Below are 27768 nucleotides of genomic sequence, written 5' to 3'. Positions count from 1 at the left end.
TAAAGAACCTTCTGTGCAATAAAAAGTTATTTTAGAATACCTGATACCTTTTTTAATGAGTGTATAATTGTCATTCTTAATAAACTAAGTTAACTAACATTAACCTTATTGTAAAATGTTCTGATCAGAAAGGCACTTCTTCTGAACAAATGTCATCATAAACCAGAAGAGCTTTAAAGGGTTCTGTGACTTGGTGGAACAAATTCAGAAAATCTCTATGAGAAGTGGTGCAGACCCTCCGAGACCTTTTGAAAGCCATGCAGAACAAGATGGCAACAAATGGGAGAAAGCTGTGCTCGCTGCATGAGGCCAAAAGAAAAATAGAACGGTAGCTTGTGTTCCCGACCTCACCTCCGATGAACCTTCAAACGCCAGACGCGAAAAACTGAAACATTAGAAGACACAGTGTGGCCCGAGAAAAAGTGGAAGTCCATTCATCTCTCAATGTCAAGAATAATTCAAATGGCTTATCCATATGGATGCCTATGACAAACGTCCATACCACCCCCACCTAATGAAACACAAATCATCTCAGAATGGATTTTGAAAGCCTCTGTCCAGAGGTCTCTTCTTGACCTCTCAGCGTTTTCATTTTGCCTGTTCATGACTCGAAAGGAAGGCTGCATGTTCTGATTTAGTGTACATTCTCCAAACATGACAAAAACCATATGTGCAGAAACATCTTTAATTCAGTTTTTCTGAATCCCAGGAGCTCTCCAGTAAAACATGCAAAGGCCCAAAACATCAGCCTGCTTGACGAACACAGGATGGGCCAGTCTTCAAAGGTGTCACATGGGGCAGCAAATGAACTGGAAAGCATACGTTGCTCGCTGCAGTTTAAATCAGCACACAATCTGCACTGCTGCATTATGCGAACAACCTGGGTGTTCTGAATGTCTGCAATCCATTGACTTGCCATTGCAGTTCAGGTGTCTGCAGGCCACACGCAACACGCTTACAGCAAACACGCTGCTAAGGGTAGAGGAGAAGCTACGACACAAGGCCACAGAGTTCACCAGCCTGAAGAAACCCTCAGCAGCGGCAAGGAGGAGCTGTCTGCGCCACTCATATGGTTCGAATGAATCCGTCATCGTAAACTATTTCACGTGCCGTTAAAGGTAACAGAGCATATTTCAGATATGTAAATGGTAACCAAGCATGGTTTACTTTAGGAACTGTAATGTTGGCTTTGAGGCTCTCTGTGGTTTTGAAGCTAAATGTATTGCTTTAGGTGGAAACCACAGTTGATTTCATGCTGTTGCGATTATTTGGTGCTTTGAATAAGAATGCGTGGAGCGCTTTAAGCGTGGAGCTTTTTGAACTGGGGTTTAACATTACACAATTGATGTATTTAGGCTTCTGGAAAAAATCATTGACAGTAAAACTGTCACAATATTTCAGTCACATCTTACATGCCATGTAACAGTGCTTTATCACTTTTAAAATAAAAAAACCCACGTTGTCAGACAAACCTTTATGGATATAGACAAAAGTATAAAAATATTTTACTTCATATTTTATTGTAAAAATTGTATGTCAACACCGAAATTAGTTTTCTCCTTGAAGTGTCTTCCATTTCAATTAGTCTGCTTCTTGTTTTGGTGTTTAGAAATAACTCTAAATAACCATTTTTAGTTTGTTTAAGAGAATGATACACAAGTTATATCAACTGAGAAACTTTTAGATCACAAAAAAGTATAAAAAAACCCCCCTTAATTTAAAATTCAAGCCGTACGTTTCTATATGGTTAGTATACTGAAAAGGATTCTACAGATTGCTGTCTCGTGTGTTAAAATTTTGAAAATACAAAGTTTTCTCATTTTCTGACTATTTTCTACGTATTTTAAAACTCATACATGTGTTGTTTTTTTCATAAATAATAATAATGATAATAATAATAATAAGCAACAATTGTAACAATTGAAACAACTACGAATAATTTTTGTTTCAAGAAAATTGGAGTATGTACATTTTTTATTTGTTTTAAAAGAAAGTTTTTTTTTGTCTAAATGAACAAACATTAAAACACTAGTAAAATATTATTATTATTATAATAAAACACCTTTAATATCTGAAGAACCTTTCAGTTTCACAAAAGGTTATTTGTGTAGAAAAATGGTTCTTCTATGACATCGCTTTGAAAAACCTTTTAAGCACTCTTATTTTAAATATGGGAGTGTTAATGGAAGATGATTTGTGATAAGCTGTTTATAATTGTTACTATTCACTGATTTTGAAATTCAAATTGTGTGTAATGCATGAGAGTGACTATAAAATATGGGTAATATTATTTTAGGGTCTATTAACTAGTTGTTCATTAGCATGCATATTACTAGAATATTAGCCATTTTTAGTAGTAATTAAGCACATAATAAGTTCTTATCTTATTCTAATCTAATACCTAACTTAGTATTACAAAAATTTTATTGTGGGAAAATTAAGTATATATTTTATGAATGGGAGTGGCATAGTTGTGGGTTAACTTTTGGGTTAATAATTGGTAATTGGACTTGTTTTTATCTAGTTTTGATTGACAATTTGTTTGGCAACCCTGAAAAGAATACTGTGGAGCCACCGGTATTTTTTAAAGCTTTGTTACCATGATAAGATCGTTTCTAGGCTGATTTAGCAGCATGAACAACAACATAAAATATTGCTAAGTTTAGATACCCAATGAGACTCATTTCAAACCTCCAAAATGACCAGTTGCCAAACAAAGCTGGAATAAGCTCTCCTGTGAAACTTCCAGGAACCGTTAAATGTAATGAGCTCCCAAAACAATATGCCCCTTAAAGTGGGAAGCTGCTGAGTCAGCAGTGGCCATCAGTGCCCTCATGGCTTTAGCTTGAGCTCAGCTGGCCACACACAGAGTGACCCTCGTGTGCCCCTCATGACCCTCCAGGCATTCGCTCAACTGCTGAACAGGGCAAAGCCCAGCCTGGGTCAACCCCAGCAGGGCACAGGCCTCCATCTGCTTCTGAGCTTTACTTAAGGGGAGGGAGAGTGGCTTCAGCAGGGCTAATCCCATTCCAGAGGCAAAGTAAACTACTTGTGGTGTCACACTGAAACATCTGACAGCTTTCTCCTTCACTCAGGGTCAAGCACAAAGGATAAGACTGGATAAGTGCTGAGGTGACACCCTGATCAAGCTCCTAACACCAGCCACTGCTCATCATAGATGTGTGCATTTGAAGAAAAGTATACTTCAAAGTTTTTTTTTTTTAAGTAAATTGAAGTTTTCAGAAACATTATATTTGAATATGAAAATGGGGCATCATCTAAGAAATTACATTTCCAGAACAAAATGTAATATTGGACAAAGTCAAGATGTTTTATTTTGTTGACATATCAGAGTTAAAGATTTTTACAAAAGTAAAAGATTTATAGTGTTTTAGTTATAATGTTCAGTCAAATATCAATCAGGTGAATGATGAACAAACCTGTCTTTAAAGACCTACATACTATGAAAAATGTTGTGTGTGTGTAAGTAATGAAATGCAAGAGAAACAAATTTTGAGAACTGGCCTTTATAAAGATATGTATTGTATAACTGATTTATATAGAAGCAAACAGAAAAAGTGTAATAAAATAAACACTTAAATGTACAGTTTGTATGTTTTCTTTATGCTAGCCTGCAAGAAGAAGCAAAATATCCCAATAACTTTATTGTTCTGTATACTTTTCTTTGTAAGTACAATTAATTATGATTTTACATGAATTTTGTATAAAGTATACAAGCATTGCAAACATATAAACTGTGGACTGAATGTATCTCTCTCTCTCTCTCTCTCTCTCTCTCTCTCTCTCTCTCTCTCTCTTTTTTTGTTTTGTTTACAATAAGTATAAAAAGAGCACACTCAAGTAAAACATACTTTTTGTAAGGTATAGGAAAGGATTTGTAGTGATCATGCAGTCAAAATAAACGAACAAAAAATTTGCGATGTGGAAAGTCCTTCACAAGCAAACAAGAAATAACAAGAAAGAAAAAAACTGCGTCTACCTAGCCTAGGGTTTAAACGAATAAACAGGAGCTAATTTCAAGTGCACTTTTAGAGACACAGCTCAGCCCAGAAGGATGTGAATAGAGCTTATTTTCATAAGAAACACAACATTTACTTTACCTGTTATTGGAAGGGCTGACGGTGGATTACTTCCATCTGAAAGCAATTAGAATTGCTTAAATGCTTGGTGTGAGAAATACGGCTTTCACAAGGAATGTTTTTGCTCTTTTTCATTCAGGAATTTTAAAGCTCTGGCCCTCAGGGTGAGCAAGTGGTTGGTGATTGGCGGACAGCAGCCAGAGATGTCTGGGCTTAGGCAATTACCATTAATGAGCTAACCTTGTTTACAAGCTTATCGAAGGACAATTACGGTCGCATATTACTCTTCCAAAAAAAAAAAAATCAAATCTTGGGTATGGCCCACTTCATTCTCAGTTCCTCTGATTTAACACTGCATTTGGGAGCTATAGTAAACCACAACTGGGACTGTCTGAGGGAAACTGTGTTATGTGCCATTAGAAAGATTTTGCAACACAAATTAATTTTAAAAGGTTAAAAATGCGACAGTATTGTGCAATTCATGTGTTAATAGTAACATTGATAATACTTACAAACCACACTCACTGGAAAAATGCACCTGTGCCCACATTTTGGCAAAATATACTTTTTAAGGAGTAATGTCCATAAATGAGAAGCACTGGAGAGTATTTCATTTTATTGAAAATAGCTTAACATCTATACTAAATAAGCAAATGTGACATGAAAATGCATTTGCTGAAACAACTGCAAGTTTTTGAGCACTTTAATCATGGCTCATGTTTCACTGGACTCATACCCAAGCAAATACAGTGCTGTACCAGGTGAGCTACTGAGCAAGCTCACTGTGTCAGAAAAGGCATACATATGGAGCTAGTTATGTGATGCAAATTTCAAAATGTATTGGTTTACAAATAATGCACACCGTTAAAATTGTTTTGAGCTCATATAATAGTGTTCTATTCAGTGATAATCTGGCTCATGTAATTATAATTTATGTAAAAAGGAAGAAAAGCTGTTTTACTGCCACTATAGTGTTCATTGTGCTACAGGGAGTTGTATGTATAGGTATGTCTTTGGAGTTTTGCAAAAATGTTGGTAGAGACACGTTTTTCCATGAGTCAGTGCTAAATATTTCCCTAAAGTAAGCTCTTGGGATAAATGTGTCCTTGCAAATTAACTCTAGTGGAAGGAGAGGTGCTTTAAATGCTTATTGCATTACCCTTAACCTATATCCTTATTTCCCATGGGGCAAAACAGATAGGAAAAACAAACTTGGTTTTAAGGTCAACATGAAACAACCTATTACTTCTGTAATGTCACAGTGATTTTATCCACCAGGAATTGGAAGGAAGTGATCACTATATAGAATAATTTGCACAGGTGACTCATGCTTAAAAATTAAATATAATCAATTCTGATTTTATGTTTAGAAAATAGAAGTGTAGGGATTAGGGAACATATTAAAGTGCTACCTTTTTTTCTCCTGTAAAGTACTGCAACCTAAAACAACCATAATCTGGTGGAAGGAAAAAGATGTAATAAGGCAAAAAAAGTAGCCCTGGGTACAACAGGAGATGTCAGTGCTGTTTACATTGGGCTTCCAGAAGCCATTAGACATCAGTGAGGTTTAGTGTAGGTACAGGGAACGCAGTTTCTATAAAGGCATTAACCTTTGGCCATTTCCTTGTAATAAAAGTTTCATGTAGCAGCTCTGAGGCAGTGCAAGTAGTTGTAAGTTCAATGAATAATGTCAAGCTGATTAATCTGAAGGCACTTCTTACCTGTGAACATCTCCTGTGGTCCTTGCACCAGTCCAGCACATGGTCATTCTGAAAGAGACCAGGAAACACAGACAACTGATTACAATGACATCACAGTTTTCTGATTACTGAGTATGAATAGAAGGTTCCTCTTTTAAGATTGCTCTAGCTTTGGCAGATAGGAATGTATAGGATGTATTTTAAGGATTGTGGCAAGATTATGGTCAGTTTGACATTGAGCAGGAATACAGCAAACTTTCTGAAGGCACAATTACGCTACATAGTGCAGGCATCAATCTAATCACAGTGTAAACATTTATTAAACAAAAAGAAGAGAACAATATCTGAAGTTTTATGAAACCTTTGAAACCTTTGCTTATCATTTTAAATTTGTAATATGGAGTGATGTTGGAGTGAAGTCACATGATTTCAGTAAATAAGGATTTGTTACATCATAAATGTTTGAAATGGTTCAAAAGATCAATGGTTTTCAGGTAGTGTACATGGTTTCTATGAATCCATCAACCACTGTTTACATGGTTTTTGCCTGACCTCAGCTCATTGTTGTGAATATATTGACATTTTTAATGGTAAGTTCGTATATATATATATATATATATATAGGCCTACAGTGCCATTTAAGTCTGAGGTCAGAATTCCTTCCAGCGTAGGGCGACACTGGCAAGAATGAATCATCTATGAGGAAGTAAACACACCATAACCACAGCTTCAACCATATGTCAACACCTAACCAACCCTTGTTTCGGAAAGGTTATGATGAGGATTTAACCATACCTAATGAATAACGGTCCAGAGTGTCTGTGTTTAGACTTCTATTATGTCACAGTGTCTTTGGGAATCAGGGTACAGCAGACACCACAAACACAAAGACTTCTCTGTAATGTCATGTAATATGCCATCTGAATTCTGTTCTAAAATGATGGCAAAGGCAAACTTATAAATGAGTGATCATCATGCAGGCGTACGCCACAGTAATCCTCCAGACACTCCCTCTGGGTAACCAATATTTATCCTCAGCAAACGTGAGTCACGCCTCCTCTGGGGTCCCACAAGTCTTTTGTGAGGTTTTAATTAGGACTTTAGGGACAGAGAGAGCCCATTGTATGTCATGCAGTCTCCAGTAGTGATCTCCAAAGGAATTCTGGAGCATAACATCATCTCAAGAGATCACATCAAGGCTAAATCTTTCTTGATGAGCTTCCCAGACTAAAGCTCTCACTCTGCACCTTCAAACTAAACTAAATAAACCACTAAACTAAATAAATACACTTACAGGTCTGTTTCACAAACTTTCATGAAGAGATAAAAAAGAAATCCCCCTTTTTCTTTAATCACAGAAAACATGAAAATAAAACTGACTGAAATCCTCAGTCTTAGCAGCTAAAGACATGTCCTGCCCACTTAAGAGAGAACAAAACATTTTCCCTTAATGAGAGATTTAGATTTAACCATAAAACCCATTTATCTAACTGATAAAAACCTTCTTCTAAAATAAACCAACTATAAACTGCTATACATCACTGTCAAGGTATATTAAACAACCACGACTAATCATCAGTGCAGTTCATGAACTGCTATGTGTTTGCTTATACAGATGAGGATAGCTCAAGCTCAGCACAAAGGTCTGTCTGTGTCAAGTGTCTTCTGAAGTCCAGCCAAAACTAACACACATTTTTTTCCTATATCTTATATCTTAAATGTTATATCATCAGCTATCAGAAATTAATTGTTAAAAGAATAGTGTACCAACAAATTATCATTGTCATTATTTTCTCATCCTCATATTGTTCAAAATTCATATTACTTTCTTTTTGACTCTCAAGTTTATAGTCTAGCGAAAATGTAACAGTTGAGGTATTTCAAAAAACTTTAACAGTCATTGGGATTACCATTTAAATGTGACTAAGGTGCAAACCTACAAAAAAACAAAAAACAAAACACATTAAAAGTAGTCTTCTGGACTGCTCAAAGCAACTTTGATTTATTTACATTTACATTTACATTTAGTCATTTAGCAGACGCCTTTATCCAAAGCGACGTACAAATGAGGTAGGCATATAGAAGCAAATTAATATCAGCAGGGCAGTAGTGCATAAGTGCTCTTTATCCAAACGCGACGTACAAATGAAGGAGCAGGCATATAAGAAGAGCAAATTAATATCTTGATTGTCAAAGGGTAGTAGATAGTGGTTCATAAGATCTAGAATTGATGCAACCCCCGTCCTTCTTTGAGTGGGAAGTCTCGACTGTAATAGCCTGATTTCGGCACTTAAAGCGTGAAGACCGCCATCAGCAAGCTACAAGAACATAGTCTTTTCCTAAATCCTTATCAGGTTATAGTTTTTCCAATTTAGTGTAGATGGTGGCTTCCTCAGCTGTACCAGTTCTGAAGGTACTAGAGTAAGACTCTAACCCTGTATCTTCGATGGAAGGTCCATCTTTATTCTCAACAAAGAAGAATCCAGCAGCTGGTGATGTAGAGGGACGAATGAAACCCGAGTGGAGGGCTTCCTCAATGTATTCATCCACAGTTTGGCTTTCAGTCCGTGAGAGTGGATAAACCTTGCTCTTATGAGGCATGGCATTGGGAAGTAAATCAATGGCATATTCCCAGGATCTGTGTGGTGGTAATTGCACTGCTTTCACCTTGCTGAAAACTACAGACAAATCATGGTAACAGGAGGGGATATCTATGCTGTGTGCATGTATAATGTGCAGCAAACGCGTATCTGTAACATCCAACCAGCAGAAGGAGCCCTCAGCTGAGTATTAGCTGTGCTATGCTTCTATGCGTCAAACATCTGACCCAGTTTATCCATTCACTCCCTACGCCCACGCCAAAGACGGTAAGCTTTGCTTTACCTAATAAATTTGATGGTATCATTGAGCAACGCAAAGGATTCATTTGTCAAGTTAGAATTTATCTGGATCATCAGAGATAAGTTTGAATCCGAAGTGATTCAACCGGTCAGAGCTATAGACTGGGTTGCAGCTGTTTGGGACTCTGATCCATGTCTAAGATACTCCATAGATCATTTTATTCAACAGCTTAGAGAAGTGTTTGGGTATACCGCAGGCGGAAAAGATATTTTGACACAGATAATTAAAATCACCCAGGGCACTCGTACCATCGCTAAATATGCCATAGAATTCAGGACACTAGCAGCACAAAGTGGTTGGAACGATGTAGCCTTAAAAGCTATGTTTCATAAGAGTCTTAATCCAGAACTGCAAACCGAGCTGGTTTGCAAAGGAGAAGCCATTTTCTGAATTTGTCACTTTAGAGATAAAAATCGACAATTTCATGAGACAGGCTCCCAGTCGTAAGACCAGTTAGAGAATTCCACGTACCACAGCCATCTCCATCATGGGTGAAGGAGGTTTAGTCATCAAACCCATGCAACTCAATTTTTCAAAGCCCTCGGAGGAGAGAGAGAGATGCTGGAAAAATAATCTGTGCTTCTATTGGGGATGGAGCATGTCATCGTTATTTAGGATGTACGCACAAAGCCCATACCACACCAAAGGTGAATATGGAACATTTTTTGCTATTTAGCAACAAGACCTTCACACTACCTGTCCATCTCAAAACTGATACCTTGTCTCTTGAATTTACAGCAATGATTGACTCTGGAGCAGACTTGAATCTCATTAATAAAGATATTGCTGCAAAACTAAACCTCCCTATTCAACCATGTACCCCTCCTATAAAAATCAAAGCTGTCAATGACTCCCCTATAGGTAACGAATCACCCAGCAGACAAAATCCCTAACACTCCAGGTTGGTCTATTCCATCAAGAAACCATTATCTTATACCTTGTTGATTCATCCAAGCATGAGATAATCCTGGGATTTCCCTGGCTTTCTGTTCATGACCCTCAAATCTCTTGGCACCACAGAGAACTTACCCATTGATCTGCATTCTGTCTGTCATAACCACTGTGGTCATTCTGTCATAACCACTGCCTCTCTACGATATCCAAACCATGTCAGACAACCAGTATAGAAAGCCCTGTAACCCACAAACCTGTAGATATCCCCTCCTGTTACCATGATTTGTCTGTAGTTTTCAGCAAGGTGAAAGCAGTGCAATTACCACCACACAGATCCTGGGAATATGCCATTGATTTACTTCCCAATGCCATGCCTCATAAGAGCAAGGTTTATCCACTCTCACGGACTGAAAGCCAAACTGTGGATGAATACATTGAGGAAGCCCTCCACTCGGGTTTCATTCGTCCCTCTACATCACCAGCTGCTGGATTCTTCTTTGTTGAGAATAAAGATGGAGGACCTTCCATCGACTACAGGGGTTTTAGTACAGGGTTAGAGTCTTACTCTAGTACCTTCAGAACTGGTACAGCTGAGGGAAGCCACCATCTACACTAAATTGGATTTAAGGAGCGACTATAACCTGATAAGGATTTAGGAGGTCGACGAGTGGAAGACTATGTTCTTGCCTACTGCCATGTGAGCGTCAGCTTGCTGATGGCGGTCTTCACGCTTTTCTGCTTTGTGTGGAAGCTACTGCCGAAATCAGGCTATTACAGTCGATACTTCTTGGCTCCAAAGAAGGACGGGGGGTTGCATCCAATTCTAGATCTTCGCGGGTTGAACCACTATCTCAGAACATACAAATTCAAGATGTTGACAATCAAGATGATTGTTTCTCAGATCCAGCCAGAGGACTGGTTTGTAACAATCGATCTGAAGGACGCATATTTTCACACACAAATATTGCCACAACATAGGAAGTTCCTGAGGTTCACTTTCAGGGGCAAAGCTTACCAGTATTGGGTTCTTCCCTTCGGCCTAGCCTTGTCACACTGCACATATATGAAATGCATGGATGCAGCTCTGGTCAAGAAAAGCGTTCATTACTTTCAGAGAGTTCTAGGTCTCATGGCAGCTGCATCCACGGTAAGACCCTTGGGCCTTCTGCACATGAGACTATTCCAGTTGTGGCTCAGAGCCAGGGGATTTCATTCAAGGCAAATAAAGGTTACACGTCAGGGGCTCTGTACCATTTCTATGTGGTTCAGACCTCGGTTTCTGACCATGGGTCCCACTCTAGGTCTGTGTTGTCGTCGCAAGATGCTAATGACAGACTCTTCCCTCACGGGCTGGGGAGCGGTCTTAGATTAGGTGACTTCTCGCGTGGCACATCAATTGCCTTGAGATGATGGATCTATTTCAGGCCCTGAAATATTTCCTCCAGCAGCTGAGAGGCTACCATGTCCTAGTGCGGGTGGACATGTTAGCCTCTTCGGTAATCTTCGGTAACACTTTGGTAGTCTCTTACATAAATCACCAGGATGTACTGCGTTCTCGCTGTTTGTACAAGCTAGCACAGCTGGTTCTGCTTTGGGCATAGGACAAGTCCCTCAGGGCGATTTATATTCCTGGGCATATGAATGTGGGAGCAGACATGCTGTCCAGACAAGCTGTGACACATGGTGAATGGAAACTCCACCCCGAACTAATGAGTCTAATCTGGGAGAAATTTTATGTAGCAGAGGTGGACCTCTTTGCCTCACAGGAGACAGCACAATGTACCCTTTACTACTCTCTGACTCATCCAACTCCCCTGGGTCTGGACGCGATGACCCACAAGTGGCGCAGACAGCATCTTTACGCATTTCCTCTGATAGCTCTGCTTCCGGGAGTCCTGGCGAAGGTTCGTCAACAGGGCCTGTGCCTCTTATTGATAGCTCCTCGTTGGCCAACCAGAGTATGGTTATCAGATCTAATAGCCCTCCTCGACGGCTCACCAAGGGTAATTCCGATCAGGAGGGATCTTCTATCTCAGGCACAGGGGACAATATTTCATCCCCGGCCCGAGCTCTGGAACCTTTATGTAAGGGGGACCAACTGAGACATGCTGGCCTTCCAGCCAATGTAATAGAGACTATTCTAAGCACTACAGCTCCCTCCCTCCCTCCACCAGAAGGTCTTATGCCCTGAGATGGCGTGTTTTTGAAAATTGGTGCATGAAACATCATGCAGACCCAGTTCTTTGCCAGATTGTTTCAGTGCTGGAGTGGCCGCCATTTCGGCCTTCCATATTCTGATTGATGGGGTTTCCGTGGGCAAGCGTCCTCTAGTTGCCTGCTTCATTTGTGAAGCTAAGCGGTTAAAGCCGCCTATCAGAGCAACGCTACCATCATGGGATTTGACCATTGTATCCCAAGGGGTTGGCTGGCACCCCTTTTGAACCATTAGAATCAGAACCGAACAGGCTTCTGATGGCCGTTACTTCTCTGAAGAGAGTTGGTGATTTGCAGGCTCTGCTGGTTTTACCATCCTGCCTAGACTTTGCCCCTGGGCTGGTCAAAGCTATTTTGCATCCTCACCCTAATTATCTTCCTAATGTGCCATTCTTGACTGTAAATCTGGTCGTTCTTGAAGCCTTCTGTCCTCCGCCATTCACTACACCAGAGCAGGAGAAACTTCACTTACTGTGTCCAGTACGTGCTCTACAGATTTACGTCCACCGCACTAGCCAGTGGTGCAAGTCGGAGCAACTTTTTATATGCCATGGGGGCCGTAGTTGGGGGGCGGCTGCCACTAGACAAACCATGTCACATTGGGTGAGGAATGCTATTGCCCTAGCCTACGAGCCACATGGCTAAACTTCGCCTCTAGGAATCAGGGCCATTCAACCAGGGGAGTTGCATCTTCAATGGCTTTAGCAAGAGGTGCACCCTTGCAGCAAGTGTGTGATGCGGCAGGATGGTTTTCTTTGCACACGTTAGATTCTATAGTCTGGATGTCCATGCTACTCCGGGCTCTCATGTCTCTCATGGCTCTTTGATGTCTATACAAAGTGTTGTATAGTTCACACTATACAACACTTTGGGTCCAGACACTTCCAGTATGGCAGCGTTGGTATTCTCGTTTCCATTAGCACTATTGAGTGCAGTATCGAGAGTAACTTTTGAAAGGGAACTTCTCGGGTTACTTGACTGTAACCCTGTTCCTTGAAAAAGTGGGAACGAGATGCTGCGCCTCAATGCCGCGCTGGATGCGTGACTGGACGTCCTTCAAGACAATGAAGGACTTTCATGCTTATTTACAACCTCCAGGTGCGTGTAATGAAGTCTCCTAACCGAGGTTATATGAGCCAAACATTCTCATTAGCACTATTGAGTGCAGCATCTCGTTCCTGCTTTTTCAGGGAACAGGGTTACAGTCAAGTAACCCGAGACGTTGTGTTAATTAGGTTATCTCAACATGCTCTTCCTGAACTTAATAAAACAGCTACCTTGGCTCGTTTCATGTTATTTTAATTTATTTAATCTAAATAATGACACCAGTTTGTGACTTATTGTATATGCTGCCTTCTTCTGAAACATGCTATTTGCAACAAAATAAAGAATTAAAATCAACCACAGGAATGAAATATTTAAACTTTAAAAGTGCACATTTAAGTATGATAAACATTTTATATGATTACAAAAAAAGTGCATAAATTATGATGGAAACACCTTTACAGAATAGAATAAATTACATCATGAAAAACTAAACAACCTCTAACAACTGCATGTCCCAACAGCAGCATCTACCTTCAAAAGCATTGACTGAATTGATTATTATATTCAGTGCCTTCGCCTATAATTCTAATTGATATTTAAGGCCACAGTTTACCAGGAAGTGATGTTTTTGTTCTCTGATTGGAAACTCTTCTTCTTTATTCACATGTTTTATGCGATATTTCAGTTTTGGGCATACGTTTAATTTTAATCTTTAGATGGAAACATAGCATTCTTTTCATTCTTAGATGGTCGTTCAACTCATGTGAGCTCTGATATAGTACCTTTTTTTCATGAGACCACCATCAAAGCCACCAGAGAATTATGCCACATTTTTGTTTTGTGCCATAAATCTATCTTATTTCTACAAAGCTTAACATTTCTCAGAGTGGCTTCAGAGTCCCATAATCACGTGATGTTCTCTCGGACCTCAGTCTTCACCACATGCCCAGCGGTGACTGAGAGTGCCTACCGACTTGACGACATTTCCCTGAACCGCCTTTACAGCCTCACTAACTCTTGTCTGTTTTTTCTTTAAATTCGCCTTTCCAGTATTGTTTCAAGTAACGAGCTAAAGAGAAACAGATTAGCACTGCTCTCTGTGGTGAGGCCTCTTCCTGTAAACAGCATTTCAATGAAGTTTTTCTGCTGGATTTTTATAGTGTCTGTGACTAACCAACCCTTATATTTTAATACAGATTACCAGAAGCTGTTGTGGTTTTGACCGTAACACATCACTATGCACATAATAATAGAAATTAGTTATTTCAGTAAAGCCATATAGCATCACAAATGAGAAACATAAATGTACAACTGCTCCTCTGCAATTAAAGAACATTGACAGACTACGTTAGAGACATCTGTTTACTGTAATCTCAAAATTTAGATTAGAGAGTTATCTGTAATAACATTTTTTGTCACTGGTTGCTTGTTAGTTTTAAACTAGACATACAAACAGCAAGCTGCAGGAGGTTATGCAAACCATGTACGATTGTTCAGCATCTTTAAAGATCACAAAGAGTGCATATTATCTATGTTACAGAATTTAATAAGCTAAATGATACTGTCTCCAAAACAAAGTGTAGGTTCAAATAGATTTCCCAGGTTTCATATATTGAGTGTAGGCCTAACCAGCACAACATTAATGTCAATGGCAAGGCCATGATGGAAAATGTAAAAACAAGCAACAAAATTTCAGTCAGTATTTCATTAGTCTGCTCACCTTTAGATTTAAAGATCATGGAGGCAAACAATAATTGGTATAATACTTGGCCTTGTGGTACACCTTATCAGAATATCACATATATAATACAAAAATCAGCAACTGAGTGAGATTTGTGTTTGTTTATTGAGATATGACACAGAGGTATGTTGGCCACGGTCAGTAACACCATTGGCAGATTAGCAACAGAGTGATAAGTCCAGAAGGCTAAACTCATGTCTGTAAAATGACGACACAAGACAGAAGAAAGGAAGAGGTTTCTTAGTACCTTATAGATTTTTATAGATAGAGCACCTTATAGATTTTTTCTTTTATTTTTGAAATATTTTTTTCTTGAAGAGCAACTGAGTGGAGACCAACTTTTCTATTACTTTGCTGCATAAAAGGCCAAAAGTTACTTATAACTGTATTTTTGAGGTTTCTTAAATACTGGAAAAACAGCAACAATCAGAAACCTGTCATGTGGGTAACTTGGCAGAAGACAATGAGCTTTAAGGGGATATGCTAGTAATGGAGAAAGATTGCTGGATCAAAGTTATTTTATATGAAAGTAAGAAATAAGATTTAAACACAGTAAGATTGAAAGGCCATGACTGAGCTAAATGATTCAGAATTATTATTTATTTTAAAATAACGTTTACATAAATATCATTGTGATTATACTATTTGATATGAACTTACCTTGAAAAAAACCCCTTGTTTTCCTAAAGGTCACATCATCTGACATTTTTAAAGGAATAGTTCACCCAGGAATGAAAATTCGTTTATAGTGGGTAAAAAAACTATAGAAGTCAATGGTGACCCAAAAACAGCCTGGTTAAAATTTTTCTTCAAAATATCTTCCTTTTGTGTTCGGTAGAACAAAGAAATTCATACAGATTTGGAAGTACTCAAGGGTGACAGAATTATAATTTTTGAATTTTCATTTAAATATTCCTTTAAGTTATACTGGTTATACCACACACTGAGCTTTGGTGGACATTTTTAATATTAACACTTTTAAATATGATTATTATTATTTATATTTTTTATTGTTATTTAACTTTTCAAACATACTTTAATAATAATAATAATAATAATAATAATAATAGGCCAAGCTACTCCTTAATTTTTTTTTTTATAAACACACTTTTAGTGAGATGTTGACTTAAGATCTCAGATGGTCACCTTGATATTTATGGCCCATAAAAATACTATGAAGGTCAGTGCTACCATCAACTGTTTCATTACCCACGTTCTTTAAAAATTTCTTCTCTGTTCAAGAGAAGAAAGAAACTCATACAGGTTTGGAACAACATGAGAGACAACAAAATGAAGACAGAATATTACTTTTCCATTTTACATTTAGGACTAAATATTTTTGTCACCAGAATGGTGTAGCTTACAATAATCAGTCAATCCTTGACCTTATGGAAGTGGGAAACCTCCAATGTCCGTGTGAACACCACTTTAAGGTCAGCAGAACAAAGGAGGAGTGTAACTCTACCTAAATGAAAATGTTGCCTACATTTGTTTGATGTCCGTCACTCTACACCTTTCTTGTGTGATAACTTGCATTTTTACCACAGTATAACGATTCACGCTGACACTGGATATGCACACCATTAACACAACAAACACCATTGTCTGGGGACATCGTAAATCATGCACCTGCAGTCAGAGCAGCTGCTGCAACAAAGGACGAGCTCAAGAGATGATGACTTATCAAACATTCCTGTTCTTGAAGTGGTTTGTGTAAACTGGTGCACATAAGGATGCAGAGCTAGCTTTGTTTTTTGACTCTTAAAGGGCTGAGGAAGAATGGGAGGACACCTTTTTCAAAACCCCCAGCTATGCTTTGAGCAGTAACATGAAACCTGCACAACGTCCTGTCTTACAAACAGAAATTATGGCTGGAATTCTACTTAGAATAAAGAAACTCCCTGAGAAGAATTCAGTCTGCAGTGAGTCATCTCATCCTTATTTAATTACAGTGATTGTAGAAGTAATTTACGAGGCTGTTATAATATGCTTTTCAGAAGCTTTCTTACCAAATCTCGCACAAGAATGTGTTAGTGAGGTCTTTACAAGGCAGTCCCTCATGTTACTTTCCAGAGTTCCCACAATAAAAAAGCAACAGTTATCCAACACTCAATCATATATGAGTGTCAGTGGTCTCATTCTAAAACATCTTGCTATTTTATGGGTAGTGAGCAGACCTACATGGCATCTGTGCCCAAAGAACTCTGTAAAAAGAACAGCAGAATACAAATACAAGTCATTCACAACTTTCTACAAATCTCCCTCCCAGTCATCAATTAAATATGTTGGCTAATAAAATCAAGGTCTCAGCAACTGATGAAAGTGAATACTCTCTGTAATTTTTAACATACTGAAAAAATAATTAGCATTAAAAAGCATTATTAATTTCACCTAAATGCATTCATACCAACAAAGCTAATTTTACACTAATGTGTAAAAACAAGTAGAAATAGTTCTATAAGGTAGCAATAGCAAGTTATAACCATTTTATGTGGTGAAATATTAGGCAAAAATGATGTGCAAATACAAGATGCATGCAGAAAAAAAGGTCTCTCTAGATTAAATTTTATGATGAAATCAAGTCAAATCAAGATTTACAGACATGAACTGGAGGAGAAAATTGAATCAGTAGTAGATCAGAGAGAAAGTTCAATGTCTGGAACTACTAAAGTGGATAGTTTTTCATAATGTGCCTCTAATTATGACTTAATTATGGCTGGGTTGATCTGCTAGCCATAAGCTCAAGAGATACTCAGCAAACAGAACTGAAAGACAGATATATAAGAAAAAGTCATGCTGCATGGTGGGCTGTCAGACCATGCTTTCATGATTCAAGCTCCAGATACCACACAATTATCTACAATTGCACTAGAGCTGATCTCAAGTCAGTTAGGGGATAAACTCATGAAGTTAACAGGTGAAAACAGTCATTAAACACTTCATTCACACACAAAAAAAGCAATGTGTTTCCCATCCACTAAACCGACTGCATATGTTCAGAAAAGATCCCAACTCAGCATCTGAAACCAATGGGATTTGGGCTAGTTGTCACAAAGGGATTCAAAAGGCCATAAATACATAGCTTCAAACACTCAATCCAAACACTTTTTAGCTGAATTTCACAATATTCACACTTATTAAACTTGATTAAGATTTCTAAGATTTCTAAGGTTACAATTTATTTCAAGGTTATTTTTATTGCATTAATTAACGAGTAATATTAATTAGCTGCATGTACTTACTGTATGGTTAGGGTATGGTTTAGGGTTACATGCATGTAATTATGCATAATTATTAATATTGTTATTATAGTAAGAACATGTAACGGGTAACAATGTCACCTTAAAATAAAGTGTTATCTCTGCTTTCCAGAAATTAAATCTAAACAGTTATAAGCGTACTGTAGTATGTTTTTGTTTATTTTATTATATATTATTTATTTATTGTTTATAAAGCTGCTTTAAATCTGTATTGTTTAAATATTTTATCATTTATGTTATTACTGTAACAAACGGACATCATAAAATTATACTGACGTGCAATTTGCTGTTGATCAAAACAGTTAATCGATAATTTTGTATGTTAGCTTTTATGTGTTTGCACGTATTGTGATGATGGCTTATTGTCTCGATCTTTAATAGTTTCTATATATTTCCAGTTTTTCTCAAATCAGTGTCAGCAACCAGAAAGTTGTCAAACGTTGTGAAAACGCTATAAAGGTACACGAAACTTTTCTTGAAGACTATATTGACCATACAAAAGACGAACCTGCCGTCTAAACTAAACTATCAGCGAGAAACATTTACTCTTGGTGGCTCTTACCTGCAGGTGTTTGAATAACGCGGTGATCTGTGTGATGTGTAGCGTCAGACAGCGCGAGACGCAGCGCGCGCTTTCAATCTTCTCCAAGGTCTCCGCTTCTTCGGTCCGACGCGCAACGCTCACTTCAAAAACACAACAGAGCAGAAAGCAGCACACCTTCCTCATAAACTTCATCTTCAACAAAGACGTAAACGTAAATGTGTGTTGACGGTGGTGCGGTTGAATGCACTGGATGAGCGTCAGGCTGGTGAATGCTGTGCGCGCTTGGACACTCCCTCTCACGCAAACCTGTCATCTGAACTCAGCTCATTCATAATCTGTCAGCTTTGTGTTTAGACCTACGTTTTAACGAGAAACTTTTAAGAGTCTGAAAACTTTTGGTGCTTTATGACTCATTGGCTCACCACTGGACAGTAAAGCAACGTTTATTTATCTTAGAAAAGCTAAGTATAAATGACCAGAAAAATTATAAAAATAGCATGGAAGTAATGGCAGAATAAAATTATATTTAAGTGTGGATTTAGCTTCATTGCTTAAGAAAAACATAGACACCACCACAGAAATTGTTTACACTACACATACAAATTACAAACATTACAAACTATTCATACTATTAAAACTGGTCCCAGTAGTTTGTTTTTGAACATTCTATTAACAAGCTACCAATAGAAGGCAAACAATTATTAGCAGAATGCATTACATTTTTTTTTCCCAGCAGGGCTATATGAATCACTTAAGTGCTAAATTTAAATGAGATAAATTAATCGAGAAAGAATAAAAGACTACAAATTGTTTTATTTTAGTTACTGGGGATCTCTCAATCTTCCTTTGAGTTATTGTTAGATGTAATTTTTATAACTCTTTTGAGATGAACCAAAACCAGTGACCCATAAATAACTTTGACCCCAAAACCTGTTTCCTTATTCAGCCTCAGTATTTGTCCATCCACAAAAATCTGAAAGGAGATTTTTTGTAGCATCATTGCAATACCAGCGCCATCTTCTGATCGATTAAAGTATAACTACTACATGAGAGAATATATATAGCCAAAATACTCCTTTCAGGACCTAAATATTTCCTCTAAGTGTATGTCAAACAAACACACATGAACTAGCCAATCAAGGTCTTTATTTTCACAAGAAAATTAAAGAGGTTTTGTTTGAAACTAAACCTAAACTAAAAATGACTGGTCTTAACAAGGAAGAATGACCATTCCTGAGGCAGAGTGTTTATTTGTATTTGAAATGTTAAATGATTATTCTTTTTATATTTTTGTCTGTACAAGTATATTATGAATCAGTTTGAATAGGTTTGGGGTAAATTTGGAGCCTGCATACTATGATACACACACATGCTGTTTACATCACATTGAGGTCACGCATTGATCATCTTGTTAATGTTTATCAAAGCTGATTCCAAAGTCACATTCATCTCCTGGTATAAACGGATGCTAGACTGCATTTTAAATAAAACTGGTTATTTTGTGTATGACAGTGTCTCTAATGAGAAAGAAAGATGTTGACTCTGATTTGGATTCTCCTGACCACAAACATTTTGTTGGTCTCTGGGACAAGTTTAGTTCATGTTTCCTGTGACGACAAGACTGTGGAGAAGTTGTCCCGACTGGCCGTCACATACATAAACGAGGACAGACAAACAGGTTACAAATTTGCCCTTAATAGAATCACAAACGTCCAGGAGCATCAACAGGTTAGTAAAGAGTGCAGTCATTTTCACCAGTGGAAAGGCGACCACACCATTCATAGACCTGCTCAAATTATTCAGTTAATGGTTTTTACAGATTCAAAGCCAAACTATGTATGTATCTGTCAACTTTGCAAAAACCTGTTTATTTCATAGGTAATATTTCCTTTTTTGTAGGGGCCAGCTGGAAAGGTCTATTATCTTGATTTAGATGTCCTTGAGACTAAGTGCCATGTTCTCAGTCCCAAATCATGGAAGAAATGTGCCATTAGACCTTTCATGGAAACAGTAAGACATCGTCTTTTTGATTATTTACTGCTACTGTACATCTTGAAGTTTGGATTGAATATATGGCCTATGGTTGACAGTGTAGTAGTGTTGTTTAACTTTGTTTAAAATTGCATCTGGTAAATTCACAAATATTGACCACGGGTTTAAAATTAATTAGCAGAAAATTTTACATAGAAATTTTTCACTGCATACATCTCTATTATGACCATTTAGCAGATACAAATCTTAGACTAAAATCTATCTATAGCTTTGTTTAATCTATTATTGCACTTTAAAACCTGTGCACAGAGGTAAGCGATGGTGGCAAATAGTGACATCAGCATGGCTTTTATAATAAGAAACATAAGAAAAGCTTGCATCGATAGTGATACATTATGCCTAATCCAACTTCTAACTCATATTAATCCACGAAGTAACTCAGTGCAGATGTTTCACAGAATCTGGTTTTAATACGTCTAGAGCAGAGTAAGAAAAAGGGATGTTATAAGTTGTTTTTTGGACAATTTATGTGTTTCCTGTGCTCTAGCAAATCTCTGGAAACTGTAACACCACAGTGCTGCACACACCAGAGGGCTTCTCTTACCTCTACAGCTATGACTGCACACTTGTACCAGGTCAACCAGTTATTTATATTTCTTTCTGCATACAAAAGTTTAATAACTTTTAAATAACTGGAGACTCAAATCTGTCTAATCTTGTCTAATAACATTTCTAAAAGTAAAATCATATATTTGGTTAAAAGATGTTTATCATAATCTAATCTTATGAGAAAAAGGACCATATTAATAATTTGCAGGTTTGTCTTTTTTTACTGTAATTTTGTTTACTACTTAGTAGTGATTACCAATTCTGTTGAACAGAATTTATTGACAAACAAGGTAATATCTTACTTTTGTCAATTAAACTTAATTAATTAAACTACTGCCAATGCTTCACTGCTGTTTTATCAAATGCAACTATCAGTTTTTATTTTATCTTACTCCCTTAAAAAAGTTCTCTCTCTACTTTATTTACCCAAGACCCTCCAGAGAAGTTACGCTTGACGTGTCCGGACTGTCCTCTGCTGTTGCCAGTGGACAGTAATGAAGCCATCACTGCAGCTCGGACGTCCCTCCTTAAATACAACAGACAGAGCACGTTCCCTGTTAGCCTAGCTGTGAACACCATCACCAGAGCCTCTCACCAGGTCGCAAAAGATGACAGTTCATTTGTTTTTTACAATTTATTTAACTGGGGTGTCATTTAGGTTTGCCACAGTACACCATAATACTGGGTTATATTGTGAAATTTTACAGGAGGAAGCATTATTAATAAAACTTAACTGACTTAAAAGTAGTCTTAAATAATGTAAAGCATTGTTGCATAAAGGGCATTTTATATGGATCTCTTATGTAAACAATAGGCCTAATAATAGCATGTGAAAATGTATACGATTAACGCTGAAATATCTAAATTTTTTTGGTTTCTAATCAGTGGCTTTGAGCTCGTTTCAAACTCCCCAAGACACATTATTTCAGCAAACAGCATCAAATACAGTTCCAAACTGTTTTGAACATTGCATTTAAAAATTAATTTAAAAAAGTAAAATTCAGTGTAGAATCATAGCTTTTTTTTAAAGGTAGCACATTAGTAAAATTCAAATGTAGTGGACAAAAAATTCTGTTGTCAGTTGCATAGCAATGTGTAGAAGCCTGTTCACACCAAAAATGATACCAATAACTAAAAAAAACCTAAAAGTTCTAAAAATCATTCAAAATTTTAAAGTGAAGTTCACACCACAACTATTATGATAATGATACAGAGAAACACCTTCCAAGTGATGCACAATAAAACTACATACTTTTGTATTTATTCCACTACATTAGCTATGTTAACTAATTTTACTGTTAGATCAATTAGCTGTTTAGATGCATTTAAATGTTATATGCTTAGGACATCTGCTGGTCAAAGCAGTGTAAATGCAACAAGAACAGCAAAAACGTGAAACTGATACTGAAGTCTAAATTTTGTTTTAAATACACTCTAAGTGGAGAGACTTGTCCCAGCTCTTCTGGTGCATTAAAGTACAGCTCACATAGAGGCCAATGTCTGTGCAGGAAACCTTTTTACTGATATCCAGATCACACAGATTTCTATTGAAATGACTGGATTTCATTTGAAAAATGTTGTCAAACAACAGTAAATGTTAATTAATAACACCATAACCTGCTTGAATTCAGATACCTAATCATTAAATGAAAATTATTCTTGCAAATCTAATGCTAATTTACCATGATCATGGAATATACATTTTTCATTTATTTCACATTTCCTCTTTAATTTAAATTCACTCCAAAAACATGATAAATGTGAATGCAGATTGATACTGTCAAGCTGACTCCTGCCCTGGCCAGATTTTATTAATCTTTTCATTTAATTTCATAGAGCTCCCCTGTTCCCGGGAATTTTGTGGAGTACACTGTTCAGGAATGCTCAGTCGCTCCATTCCCTGAGGTTCTGTGTGAGCCAGGACATGAAGGTAAAGAGGTGAGTTGCTGCCAATGCCATTAAGTCCATGTAAATTGGATCCCATGTGAATGACGCAACATCCACCACTATTAACCACCACTATTTTCTCTGTTATTTTTCTCACACCATAAAACGTTTTTTTTGTTTTTTTTTTATGAAGTGTTCCCTAATTTGCCAAACTGCCTGTTTTCTATAATGCAGTTATTCTGTCTGTCTGTTTTCATTCCAGCCTGTGGGGTTTTGTGCCGGGGAGGTGTTTGGCCATGGCCAGCAAGATGTGAAGGTGTCCTGTGAAATATTTCGCCCACAGGTACCCTAAATATCCGTATTTGTTTGTCAGGCTTTTACTCCAGGTCACACTCTGGAAAGCGAGAACTTTCCAGCTCTAAAAGCCAGATGACTGAGGTAAATCAACACCTCAACGTAACAGTAGAAAACTGAGCCAAACCCAGTAGAGCTGATCTGAATCTCCCTGTGCACTTATTATCCTCTCCCTCTAGAAAAGTTTAAATGGAAAGACCAAAATTGACTGTTTTAGTTCCTTTCCTTCTTCTTTTGTCCTAGTCAGCTCATGTTAATTTCTTCAAATCCTGTCACACATTAATCAAATATGTTTTGTGAGGGTTCAACATACGATTGATGTCATATGGCATATTGGTTTGAGACAGAAAGCTTCTTTGTGGCTGTACAGGAATGATAAACGGAGATGAAATATTAATTACACACCACATGCACTTTTGCTCTTAATTAACATCTTTAAAGCTTTAGCTTTAAACTTTAAAACTTTAGCTTTTTTTATCATGAGAAAAATGTTCCCAAATATGTTGAAAAAAAATCATATATTGATAATAATGTGAGCCAACATTATAACCTTTTCATAACAGTTAGTTGTTTTATAATCAGACTACACTGTTTGTGATATTTTTGCTTTTTACATGAAGTCAGCAAGAACAAAAAGACTTAAAATATGAAGAAAAGCCATTATTTTGTGGTACAGTACTATTTAGTATTTAATTTCACATTACAGTTTTTACTGTAGAACACATTTCTCAATACTCAATACATCACCATTTTCATCTTTCTCTTCACACAGTAAGCACAACAGCAACTATGTGGCCAACAATGGATCATTTTCCATTGCTTTGGCACACATTCATTCAGTGGCTACATATATCTTTCTTGTAACGTGAATCTAACTTAGACACAAACTTTGCCAACTCAACTTATTACAAAGCTAATGGACTAAAGACAGCAATTTACTACATTTCTACAGTAATACCAAATCTAGAAAAGAAAAATGCTATTAAACTGTCAGATGTAGCCGAAGAGTCCATCTTGACAACAGGGTAAACTTGCAAGAGGAATAACTAATAACAAATAATTAAACTAGGGCCTAATCCTGGTTTAGGCCCTGTGAAACTGTGCATCAATATTTATATAATCCACACTTACAACAACAAACATGTGCAAACAAACACACATTTGTAACAACCAAAGAAATTTTAAAGTTTTAAAGTCAAGAGCTTGAATAAAGCAAACACTGACTTTCATATTGGTAAGATTAAACAAAACTAAAACACCAACATATAAAGTCAGTCTGGTTAGTGATGTGTGAAGCTGGTAATGTAGTTTGTAGAGTTGTTTAATCCTCCTCTGCTGAGATCTTGAGTGATTTTAATGTAGCTGCGTTAATTTAATTTAAGAATGAAAATCAGTTGTAATTTTTGCATTTCTGGTTGTCTTTTTTTCTGTTCTTCTTTCTTTCCGTGATTTCAATTTGTTAACAGCATGTGTTCTTCACTAATGCTCAATCATCACCTAATTAATGAACTAATTATGTAATTAACTTTAAGACTTTTTTATGAGCAGTGTTAATTTAACATTGAGGATTTTGCTGTGTGTTTTTAATGTTTCTTAGTGTGTTTGTTGGACGACAAGCTTTGATAGGGATATATGTATAAAGTGTGGTAGTACATCTTGGATGTGAAATTTACAGCTGGTAAAGCTGGTAAAGGGAAACTGTGTGAAAAGTTTTTTTTTTTTTAAGTGAGTAATGGGCATGTCTTAAGCCCTGAACACACAGCATATTTTTCAGATGTCCCAAAAAGATTGGCATCCTAAAATGATTGTGGCAATTTCTGTGATCTTGGCTCCTAATAGTTTGTCCTGTGTCATACAGTGAGGCAGATTGAAAGATGGCCATTGTCACAGTTTTGCAAAACCAAAGATACGATACTGCTACGATCCAAGTTTACCGACCAAAAATGTGACTTGAAGTCATTGTGACAATAGTGCTCAAAACATGCTTACCTCAAGCCCTTATCCCCTCCTTTTTCACTGCTTCCACTTTTTTCAAAACATATAAAAAAACATACATATAAAACATATAAAAAAAATATAAAACAACTATTAGTGTGATTTATCATGCTCTTTTTGTTTAGCACTAACACATACTGATGACATATAACTCTACTATAGTGCCATGTGCCGTAGAGTATGAGTCAGTAGTTACACATGTCATAGACTTGTAGCCAAGTTTATTCCACCCATGTTGTACAGGATGGGGACATTCTAAAACACTTAATGTGAAAAATGTGATTAATGCGTTAAAACTTTTTGTATCAAACTCAGTAAACACATTATTAATAAAGCATACTATACATAGACAAGCAGATGAGTACAGAATGTATTCAGACAAAATGCTTAATAGGCTATTTCTCGAATGTCACCTGACCAAACGGAGAACGCATTAATAGCAACATGAAATAATGGCGATACCAATCGACTTTTTTTAAGGTAACCAGTTAAATTAGATAACTGTTTATATCATTGACATTATATTAATTTATTTTATTTATATATAGCGTAGGTGAAAGAATTAAACAAAAAAAAAACATGTGATGGACATTGGTCATAATTACAATTATCTTTAGTGTCTACTTTAAAGAAGGTATTTTGAACAAAACCACTTTATATTTAACAAGCATATGCAAAACGTCAATATATATATATATATATATATATATATATATATATATATATATATATATATATATATATATATATATATATAATGTAAACTCTTTGCATTCTGGACTTATCTCCATATCTGCACATAGTATGCTTTATGAATATGTTTATTGAGTTTGGTCATGTAAAAACACTGTTTTAATGCATTAGGTGTTTTTCTTTTTAGTCACGTTAATCATTTGGGAATGTCCTTGAGGATGTCACTCAGCACTTTGTCAATGATTCACAGGCACATGTTGTCACTCCGACACAGCAAGAGGACAAGTTTTCCAAAACTACTACCTACAACACTCATATTCCTCATGGCCATAAGCCCACATTCCCAGATGCTGGAGCAGTAACACCTCACCTAGTCGACCCTGTTTATCAGATCATCCCTGCAGGACCTGGCTCACTCCCAGCTTCAGACTCTACAATTCCCACCTCTTCTAGTGAATCCACTGAATCTGCTGAGTCCAACTCATCTGAGGAAGTAGGCAGCTCTGTTCGTGCCGTCAAACCTCCACTGAACTTCCGTTATGTGCCACGCCATCAGAGAAGGCAGATACCCACAAGCACCGCACCTCCACATTCACCTGTGTTTCTGAGCATCTTTCCCAGCGTCCCATCTCCATTCCGCTCCTGTCCAGGGGTTTCTCGCTACACCACCATCTAGAGAGGGTTCAGTCACAACATTTGCAATTAAGATCAATGAAATACCTTGGGATGTGTAATATATACAGAGCTAATTCAGATCAAATGTGATGCTTAACAGTTCTTTTATAAAGCCTTGTCGAAACCAGCAAAGAAATATTTAATTCTATTTCCTTTTAAACTCTTTACAAATCTTTAAACCTCTGATAATGTTGCACATTAATGCTACGATAATGCTAATAGCAATTATGCAAAAAAAACAAAACAAAACATGGGTTATATTAATGAGAAATGGTTATGTTTATGTACCCAATGATACTGAACTCAGTTATATTTGAGGACCTTTCAAATAAACCATTAATATAATTTGTTTGTCTTTTTTTATCAGAATATCAGTTTATGCACCACTGTTACATTTTAATGTTATACTTAATTACCTTAATGTATATACCATTTGTTAAATAAAAAAAATTCTTCTATTGTCTATTAGGGTTTTACATAAAAACAACAAATGTCCTTAATCATCATTCACAATGAGAAAAATCAAAGAATATATTTCTGATGTGCAGTGAGTGGCTTTAACAAAAGAGCTAGAGCAGTAAACATTCCCATTTCCACCATCAATAATTAAGAGTCAACATAAAATGTTATGAACATGTTTAGAAGAGGATTTAGTTAGTCTAGTTTGAGTGTCTAAAGACTCTCCAAGGAGTACATTTGGAGAATTGCAGAAAATATCTCAGGATCAGAAAACCTTTTACAAAATGGTCAAACAACACCTACATCACCACATGTTGTTTGGGAGGGTTTCAAGAAACATTCTCATCCAAAAACAAAAACAAAATGGGACCGGATTCTAAGGTTAGATGACTTTAACCAGCAAATAGATAGGTTGGTGAACACAGAAATAAAAAAAGTACTCCATGTGTATGATGGAATATACTGCTGTATTTCTGATGTTGTGTCTTATATTTCTGCTGGAGGTCCTGGACATCTTGTTTAGACACTTGGCATTATGGATTCTAACAAATACCAGCGGATAAATCCCATTTTTGTGTTGTTTTTGAGATTTGTGATCATAAAACCGAGCTTCTGCTATGATTATTCCAGTCTTCTGACCTGAACAATGTGGAAAACGAGTGAGGTGATCGGAAGAGAAGCACCACCAACATGGATCTGGGAA

At 36.9% G+C, this 27768-nt stretch overlaps 2 protein-coding genes across 5 annotated transcripts in view; one reads left to right on the top strand and one right to left on the bottom strand.

Moving 5' to 3' along the window:
• anos1b (anosmin 1b) overlaps positions 1-18683 on the bottom strand; it is a 55232-nt gene extending 36549 nt beyond the window's left edge. For all 4 annotated transcript variants that reach the window (XM_043222332.1, XM_043222334.1, XM_043222333.1 and 1 more), the window contains exons 1-2: positions 18420-18683; positions 5822-5869 (exon numbers count right to left, since the gene is read on the bottom strand). In XM_043222332.1, coding sequence (XP_043078267.1) covers positions 5822-5869; positions 18420-18593 — 222 coding nt within the window. In that variant the 5' untranslated portion in view covers positions 18594-18683. The remainder of the gene's footprint in view (positions 1-5821; positions 5870-18419) is intronic.
• Positions 18684-19833: 1150 nt separating this feature from the next.
• On the top strand, positions 19834-26951 carry si:ch211-262h13.5 (uncharacterized protein LOC571127 homolog). The gene is made up of 7 exons (XM_043223560.1): positions 19834-20129; positions 20301-20411; positions 20941-21028; positions 21434-21600; positions 22839-22940; positions 23152-23232; positions 26182-26951. Exons 1-7 carry the CDS (start codon positions 19935-19937, stop codon positions 26605-26607), a joined length of 1170 nt encoding a protein of 389 aa, XP_043079495.1. The 5' UTR covers positions 19834-19934; the 3' UTR covers positions 26608-26951.
• The last annotated feature ends 817 nt before the right edge of the window (positions 26952-27768 follow it).

This window comes from Puntigrus tetrazona, chromosome 22, assembly GCF_018831695.1.
Source record: "Puntigrus tetrazona isolate hp1 chromosome 22, ASM1883169v1, whole genome shotgun sequence".
Lineage (NCBI taxonomy): Eukaryota > Metazoa > Chordata > Actinopteri > Cypriniformes > Cyprinidae > Puntigrus > Puntigrus tetrazona.
Note: the sequence above shows the minus strand (reverse complement) of the source record. Positions and strands in the feature narration are given on the sequence as shown.